The following is an 8864-nucleotide window of genomic DNA, read 5'->3' as shown; positions in this document are numbered from 1 at the left end:
AAAAATCACAAAACCAAATGTATTTGGTCACAGTGTTACATGGATAGAAAACATTCAAATAAACTCTTTCACATGAATGTATTTTTAAATGGCAACTTACAGACTGGCAGATTATTTTCAGTAACGATGAGATATTTCCACATTTTCCTCGATACTGGAAGCCCACCAGTGGTTAATACTAACTCGATAACCACCTGTTAATAGTACTTGATTGAAAAATATTTGGTCACAGTGTTACATGGATAGAAAACATTCAAATAAACTCTTTCACATGAATGTATTTTTGAATTCCCAGAGGAACTGGCAGATTATTTTCCAGAAAAGATTAGTTCTTTCCGGAACTTTCTCAATGCTGAACGGCATCCAAACGGAAAGAATTCCGCGCGTGTATGTGTGTGTAGCGATGTCTTCCCGGGGAACCGTTTGTGGCATCACTCTCCTCCTGATGGATTCCCTTCTGGCCTAGGGTACACAAACAGGAAGGGTAACACCGTTCATCCGCGCTTTCATGATAAACGAAGAGCTTCACCACAACAGCGACAACATGCTCCAATCGCTGTTCAATTAGAACTGAGTGGATTTCCGAGCGGCGCTAGCTTATATACCGATTGGTGATTTCAATAGCCTGTTTTGAAAGCAATTTTAAGACTATTGAAACAAGTTTTGGGATCAAAAAGTAACAAGTATAGAACGCGTAGACATTTTATCTTTCGAATGAAGTGTTTATCATACCATTTCGTTCAGTTGTTTAGGAGCTATTAACGCTCAAAATCTCGGTCTCCGGCGTAACGCTTTCGTTTTCGAAACCTTGATTTTACACCCCGGTATAGAAATGAAAGACGTAGTCCTACGTCAAAAATGTATACGAATGAATTCGGCTCTGTTACAGCTGAATTGCTAAATGAGCCTAATAAAATAAACTGTTGCGATAAAAAAAATAGGTTAAGAGATGGCAATTTCAACCTAAATAACCCTCCGTCATTGGTGATGACAAAATTGAGATAGTGATCGAGAATAATCCTCGATAGGCGAAACGCGAATTAGCTATTTGCAGATAACCTTGGGTACGTTAATCGGTACAATGTGCTTTTTATTTTTTTTTTCCTAAAAATTGTCACGAAATTATCGGACAGCCCAATATATGAAGAAGAAAAGATCCGCAAAGCTTCAAAGATCGATGAAAGAAACCAAAAAATAGAAAATGAGTATGTATGAATGAATTTTTCGATAATACATCATTTGAACGCTCGAATTGATAACACCCAAATGAGAAATCATTATTTGCATTCAACTTTGAAAGTAATTTCTTTCAATCGCTGGTTATCATGTGAACCAAAAAAATGGACTGAATTTATTAAAAACTCCAATACTTTCGCTCGCTGCCGCACAAGAAAAATAATACAACTTATGCGAGGGAGAGGAAATATCCTCATTTCAACGAGAGAGCGCATGTTGGAAATGCGTCGAAAACAGAATCGCCAAAAATTCGATCTTGGATATAATGTATGAGGGAAACCAGTATAGCACGAAAGCGGAACACAGCAAATCATGAGCGATACGAACAGCTGAAAAAGAGCAACGTGAGGGAGCGGGCATGTTTTGTTTGGAGAGAGATAGATAGACAATTTATCATTGCTTTAGCAAGATATTTGTGAGAATAGGTAGCCTGGGTGAGTTACTATTCAATTCATCAAATTATACTATTTTTCGACTGGAGAATTGTAATTTATAGCATGTCAAACAAATCCTAGCTAAAATCCAATTCGATTGGAATGCAAATAAAAAAAAAAGTAATGGTTCAAGCGAAAGCACGAGCGAGACGGTATTTTTTTTTGTAACGGGCAAATAAAATCATAAGCATGAAATAACCTCAAGCCTCGCGCACGTAGCGAAACAAACAAACACAAACTTGACAGTTTGAGCTCAGAGTGTGTGCCTTTTCTATCCTGTCTTTATCCTGTTTTTTTTTGGATAGGAATACCAGTACCTTGGTTAAGACCAGCATTGTCAATTTCCATATTTGTTTAGAATTTTCCAGACTTTTACGGAATATCCAGACATCCAGAAAACCTTTAGCTAGCCCAGATTTTTAATCATTCTTCAGATATTTCTAGGTTTATGAAATAAACTTTTAACAATTACTCAATGGCATCACTGTTAATTAGACTTTGAGACTTTGTGCACCCGTGGCCGAGTGGTTAGCGTTCTGGCCGGAGGATTTTTCGTCGAAGAAATTTCCTTCGACTTGCACTGTGGTCACGCGTATTCAAGAGAATCGGAATACATTCAAGGCGTGTTATTTGGCTTAAGAAATCTCAACCAAAAGTTCCACAAGGGAACGTTAACGCCATTCAAGAAGAAGAAGTGATTTGAAGTGATTTTGACAACAGGCAAAACTGTTTGGGATTTCGTTCTCTGCAAGCTTGATTGATGTATGCTCATGTAAATGAAGGTCTAAGCAAAGGGTAATTTTACAAAATTGTAAAAATAAGATATGTAACGTTAACTTAACTCACCAAGCGAATTCGCCCACAACGTCACAAACAATATTTTGAATACAACTTGAACGGTGAATAACATCTGTAGGAAGGTAGACTAAACAATTCAACAATTTGCCAAGGATAGAAAAACTAAACTTATAATAATAAGGACATAGACTTTCTCTGCGGTTTGGAAAATCTGTTGATCCATGTTACAATCGACACCTACAACTACAGGAAATCCAACGGTAGAACTACAACTGTGTACTGAGGAAGCCGGGCATAACAAATCATCTACGGAAATTGCTATGGACATTTGCAAAGAAATCGAGATCGATCGAACTAGAGCATAATCTATGATCACAGATTTTGTGGGAAATTGTCAACTCGATGAGCTCATCATTACTGAATCAAAATTTGCCTTCAGATGCAATGATATGGCTTGTGGAGAAAAATATAAACATTTGGCAAGTGCCTTTTCTGACCTCCAATTCACTGTCTTCAACCGCTGCAGGCCTTCCTATGTTGCTTGTATCGCCTTCTATGTTGCTTGTGTCGAAATTTCCTATCTTGAAACGTCCAAACTAGTATTTACAGGTTGAAATTTATGAAGTGTGGTCCCCATAGCCATCACACAACATTCTATGACTTGCTGCTGCTATTTTCTTCTAATGAAAACGAAACAGCAGAGCTTCCCGCGAGTGAATCTTGGTACAAAAAAAATACATGTTCCGAGAAATGATACGTGCTGAAAATAAAAGAATAACATTGGCTCTTAAACGAGAACATAGTTAAATCATTGCCTGATATGTTTTGTATAGTAAACATTAATTCATATAAAATACCAAGATAGGTGTATACACTCGACAAAAAATTTCGAACAACAGAGTGCAAAGTCGAAATTTTTAGGTAATTTTGAAATACTGTAACTTCGTAAAAATCAGCGCATCAAGATGAAATGTACATCATTTAAAAAAAACTCATTGATCTTTTACGAATTGTTCTCAAACTGCAACCAACATAAATTAAATCTCAGTCCAGCCAGCGAGCCGGTCTAAAAGATAACTTTCAAATTTTCGAGTGACAAAAATAAACTGAATTTTTTTTTCGGTGATTAGATATAATTGCTTTTTCAGAAAAAATGTATTGTAAAAATCATTAAAAAAGTTTTCTTTAACTTTTTTTGATTCAAGCTCAGTTTGCATCGAACATCCTGACGATCGTTTGCTTTTACGAATAAAAACGATTTGGTGTCCGTTCCTCACGATTTTATTCGAGAGCGGAATAACGGGTTTGCCGAGTCAGCTAGTTGAGAATAAGTCTTTAAAAGAAACAAAGTGATTAAAAAATAAAACACAAATCCAATTAATTACATCTTTGAGCCCGGAGTCGGTCCCTAGGGATTGACGTTAATTTTTTGTTATAAAAACGTTGATTACTAGGACTGACCGTTACAAAATATGGAAAAAAAAGTAGATGGGACCTTGACGTAGGACTATGATTATTTGTAGTTATTGCACTTGAATTGAGTTTTTTAATTGTTTAGAAATCTGTAGTTTTTAATCTTTTGATACATCAAATGGAAGTCCTGGAAAAACAGTTTCTTATATTAACTTATATCCTTTAAACGGGTAGGATGGGGTAGAACCTGAAACCACATTCTAACATGGACAAGAGGGAATCGACACTTTTTGATTTTTGTTTATATCCATGTTCAAAAATGTGCACAAAACACATTTAACCCATTTCCCTCCATTTTCTTCTATTTATTTATTATGCTGGTGAGGAAAATGAGTCATCATTTATCAGTGCATTTTTGAAGACTAGTCTAAATAGCTTGGATCTACATAAACCTACGTCTAATAAATCTATAACTACAGAAATATAATATGGATAAAAAAAGCATTTTGCCATATTGTCCGGAACAGCTGTTATAACCAGGTGATGTATATGAAGTATTCTATGGCCATGAGTTCTCTTTTGGGAAGTTCGTGTAGCTACTGTAGTAAACTGATCTCATCGGGTGCTAAGCACTGCTTATTTATAGGGAAGTGAATGGAGAACGGACAAGTGAATTCGGGGAAATAAAGCGGGCAAAATAATAATATTGATTAATTCATTCATTACTTCTAAGGAAGGCATATCGGGTAACATAATATTGAGATCGCGACTATTAAAGTTGTCATGATCTGACATGTGTGAGTATACCCTTTCAAACTTCTAAATTAGTAGCCAGTAAAGTTCTGTAAAGGCATTTTTAAACATTAACAAACAACATGCTCGATATAATGATCTCCTGGACCACAACTGCATAAATTGTTAGTAGCAAGACCTACACGATAAAAAATTGAATTGAGCACGAATTGATTGGACAACAACCTGAACATCAATCTAATAAAATATTTATCAACGTTTAACCTTTTGAGACAGGCTCTCGTCAAATGTTTGGGGAGAATAGAGTAAAACCATCTAGGATCACCTCCAATATCATTCCATAATCATATCTTCATCGATTCTGCCAATTGATAAAGGCCTATTATCGACAAATGGAGAATAATTCATAATACGCCCGAATTGTAGGTAAAAAGATTGTTCGTTGCGTTGTGGGGAAAAACGAATGGCTAGTAAAATCGATCGTCAAATTGTTAACTTTTTTACTATGTTCACTGTTCATGTTCTAAGCAAAACAATGCCGCTCGAATTTTCACTATTTTCTTTTTATATAATAAATATCTTTGGGATCGGGTACAGACACTGATATTGTGCAAGTCCTCCTGATGAGGGCTAAATGGAAAGCATAACAAGCAAGACGCCTAGAGTATATCCTAAGGTGGGCCAACTTGCTAAAACCACTCTTCAGCCATCTTGGAAGTCTATTGTGTTTTGTATGTAAACAAAACACAATACGCTAGTGCCGAAGCTCGCACGTGATCAGTCTGCCTCTTTCACGCTACAAGCAAATCCTTCCCCTACTGCTTTCTTCCGTACTGTTTTCAAATACCGCTCCCCTAACCAACTTAGTGACGAAACGGCCACGCCTTAGGATATTCTTCTACACAAATTGAGCGTAGGCAGCATAAAGCTAGGCTCGCGTTCAGGTCTCACGCCCAAAACTGCAACTGTAAAGTTTATTTTTGATTGTTTGGAGTCAATAGTGATGCAATAATGTTCAGCATTTGCAATGGCCTGTGGACAAGTCCGTTGTATAGTTTCTTTCGGGAAATGAAGCTCACAGTTTCTATACCCATCCGGATGATTTATTTGGCGATTTGCAACTAAAATCACTGCTGCAGGATCGCATGAAGCACTTATTTTTTTTTTAATTTTAGGTTATGACTTCTTTGCTCATGATTTTCTATGCTGGTGACAAAAAGATGGCGACTTAGCATCCCCCTGCGTCGAGTGCAGTATCCATGATTATGGTAAAGCGTTTATTTTATAGCATGTGTCATACATAAACAAACGAGGACACCCCTTGATAGAACTGTCAAATTTTTGTTGTTTTCCTTTGATGACTAAACTGAAAACTGAAGATCTGATCAATTCATTTCAGTCGAATTTCGTCAGTGAGAATACCTTCAGAAATGGTAGTTATTGTAGCAGTATCGTAACATATATCGGAAGTATATTAGTACATTTCAAAATCCCTTTCCAGCACGGTCGATTAAAAGTGCGTACCAGCGCCGAAGAGGCCATTCGCAAACGAAAAGAACAGGACCAGAAAGCTAAAGCGTTCCGTTCCGGAATGAGTCGCGTTCTGGCCAAAAAGGCAGCCGGCGAACTAGACGATGAGATGATGGTGCTGACGGGGAAAATTCTTGGGTCCAATCCGGACATTGCCACGCTGTGGAACCTGCGACGACTCTGCATTCTGAAACTTTTTGACGAGGATAAGTAGGTGTTTTTAGTATTTTCGTATGACAGTAAATTCTGATGTTTTTCCAAATGTAAAATTTTTAGAGAAAATCAAAAGTTGTTCGATAATGACTTGGGTTTCACCGAGATGTGTTTGCAAGTGAATCCCAAATCCTACTGCGCCTGGCACCATCGCTGCTGGGTTCTGGAGAACGCACCTTCTCCAAATTGGCAGAAAGAAGTCGATTTGTGCACAAAGTATCTCAAGCTGGACGAGAGAAACTGTGAGTTAATTGGTTGAGTGTTTCGCATTTATTAGACCTTTTTTTCAATGATTTTAGTTCACTGCTGGGATTATCGCCGTTACGTGACGGAAAAGGCGAAGATTCCTGCCGAAAAAGAGCTAGAATTCTGCACTGAAAAGATCAGAAATAATTTCTCAAATTATTCATCGTGGCACTATCGGAGCAAATTACTGCCGGTTCTTCACCCGAACAAGGATGACCCATCTCGACCCATTAGTGAGGAGAAGTTGCGTGAGGAATTAGAATTGGTCCTGACGGCTGCATTTACCGATCCGAATGATAGCAGCGCGTGGTTTTACCAACGCTGGCTTCTTGGCTATTCCCAACCTGAGTTGGATATCGCCGCATTTCGGATAGAGGTTGCACGAAAATTAGCAGTGGTCACGTTCACGCGGCCAGTCAATTTGAGACACAAGAATGTGAATCTGTCGTTCAATTTCACCAATGAAATGAATCACGCTTCGAATTGGGTTCCCGCCTCGGCAAGTGACAGTTATTGTGTTACATGGATTCTGCGAGATGTCCATATAAACCTTCCTGATCATGAGGAATATGTACTCTCCTTCACTGATGAGTACAACATGACGCACAGTCTCAAATGTAAAAAATTGTGTAACGCTTCTCTGTTCGGGATAAACAAACCAAAGTTCGAACACGAATTCGGTCAGTCCATTGTGGATGTCCTCAAAGCTCAGTTGGAATCGTGCCAGCAGCTGTTGGAATACGAGCCGGACAGTAAGTGGACACTTCTTACTGCTGCGCTTCTGATGAAGGCTCTGGATGCGGAGGGATATCACGACAGGATTCTCGGATATTTAGAGAAATTGCAAGAAGTGGATCCATTGCGGGTCGGATACTATCGGGATCTAACTGCCAAATGGAGCATCGAAATCCGACTGAAGCGCTGGATCGACGAAGGGAAACCACAAAAGAAATTGGATTTGTCCAACTTAAAGCTGAACCGTGTGACATACGAACAATATCTGGCAGTTGCTGGAGAAATCGACCTTAGCGGTAATAAGTTAGGGAAAGAATTTATGCACAAGCATTTTGTATTTTGCCAGCGGCTTTCGTTGTAAGACTGCTGCCCTTCCTGCTGAATGCTGAATGGTTGATTGCGCGACGATATCATTGTGTTTGATTGGAACTATCATTACTCCAAAGAATCACATTAACATTTCCAGTTTTTCTTACACATAGTTTTTATTTAGGATCGAAAGATAATAAATACACTACGCCACAGTGCGTAGCTGGACAGAAGATGCACTGCGTTTTATTTACCTGCTAGAAGATAGGGCCAAAAAATGGGTGGGTTATATCTATGATATAACCGCAAGGTTGACGTGGGACTACCTTAGCTTAGCAATCATTCGTTTGTATTGATTAAATTCTTCATTGAATGAAACAGTTTCCGAATTCAATGAAATTCAATATATTTACTTTGTGAGTAAAAAGATTGAACAAATGCCATGTAAAGTCAATTCATGCATTGTGATAGATTGTTCTTCGTTACGAGTAAATTTAATGACAGACCTTTTACGTTCGGTATGATGCCTAGGACAAAAAAAATTAACGGAAGAATTATCAAACGTTTGATGAACCAGCCTAAGGCTGAAAATCTTTCTAATAAAGACAAAAAAAAATTATCAAACGATTGTTTTATTTTACATTTCTCTCTGAAGTTTACATCTCTCAAGTGTACGTACTTCTCGAACCGCGAATTTGCTTGAAACTGGAAAGTTCATTCGCTTCTAGTGTCTGCACGACTTTCCCAGGTTCCTAAGTTTAGAAGATCGTGTTAGGGAAACTTATTCTTGTCTGCACAAAGGCAAGCAAGTACAAAAGTACTTGCAGTTTGAATTTATTCGCAAAGCCGATTTCCTCGGACACCTCGGTTTTGAAGTCTGTGTTAGGCAAACACATTTCAACCGGAACAAAAATGCCCCCGACTTACATGTATTTAGAATGCCGATTTCCCCACGCTCCATGGATTTGAAGTCTGTGTTAGAGAAAACACCTTTCAGTCGGAATAAAAATACCTCCGACTTGCATGAATTTGAAATGCCGATTTCCTCCAGGCACCTTGGTTTAGAAATCTCTGTTAGGGAACACATTTCGGCGGGTACAAAAGCTCCCTCTACTTTCATGTGTTTGCAATGCCGATTTCTTCATCGCTGCTTCATCGCTGCTTGGTTTTGAAGTCTGTGTTAGGGAACATTTTGAC

At 38.3% G+C, this 8864-nt stretch overlaps 1 protein-coding gene across 1 annotated transcript; it reads left to right on the top strand.

The window, feature by feature from the left end:
- The first annotated feature begins 5950 nt into the window (after positions 1-5950).
- Positions 5951-8122, top strand: LOC129777202 (geranylgeranyl transferase type-2 subunit alpha). Its single transcript, XM_055783332.1, has 4 exons — positions 5951-6067; positions 6136-6374; positions 6441-6619; positions 6677-8122. Exons 1-4 carry the CDS (start codon positions 6065-6067, stop codon positions 7717-7719), a joined length of 1464 nt encoding a protein of 487 aa, XP_055639307.1. The 5' UTR covers positions 5951-6064; the 3' UTR covers positions 7720-8122.
- Positions 8123-8864: the final 742 nt, after the last annotated feature.

Source organism: Toxorhynchites rutilus, chromosome 3 (assembly GCF_029784135.1).
Source record: "Toxorhynchites rutilus septentrionalis strain SRP chromosome 3, ASM2978413v1, whole genome shotgun sequence".
Lineage (NCBI taxonomy): Eukaryota > Metazoa > Arthropoda > Insecta > Diptera > Culicidae > Toxorhynchites > Toxorhynchites rutilus.
This window is presented reverse-complemented; position numbering and strand designations above follow the sequence as displayed.

Excerpts from the sequence above, each read along its gene's own strand:
- LOC129777202 (XM_055783332.1), top strand. Across the intron at positions 6,375-6,440 it reads AAACTTTTTGACGAGGATAA|AGAAAATCAAAAGTTGTTCG; the intron begins GTAGGTGTTTTT and ends TAAAATTTTTAG. Across the intron at positions 6,620-6,676 it reads CAAGCTGGACGAGAGAAACT|TTCACTGCTGGGATTATCGC; the intron begins GTGAGTTAATTG and ends CAATGATTTTAG.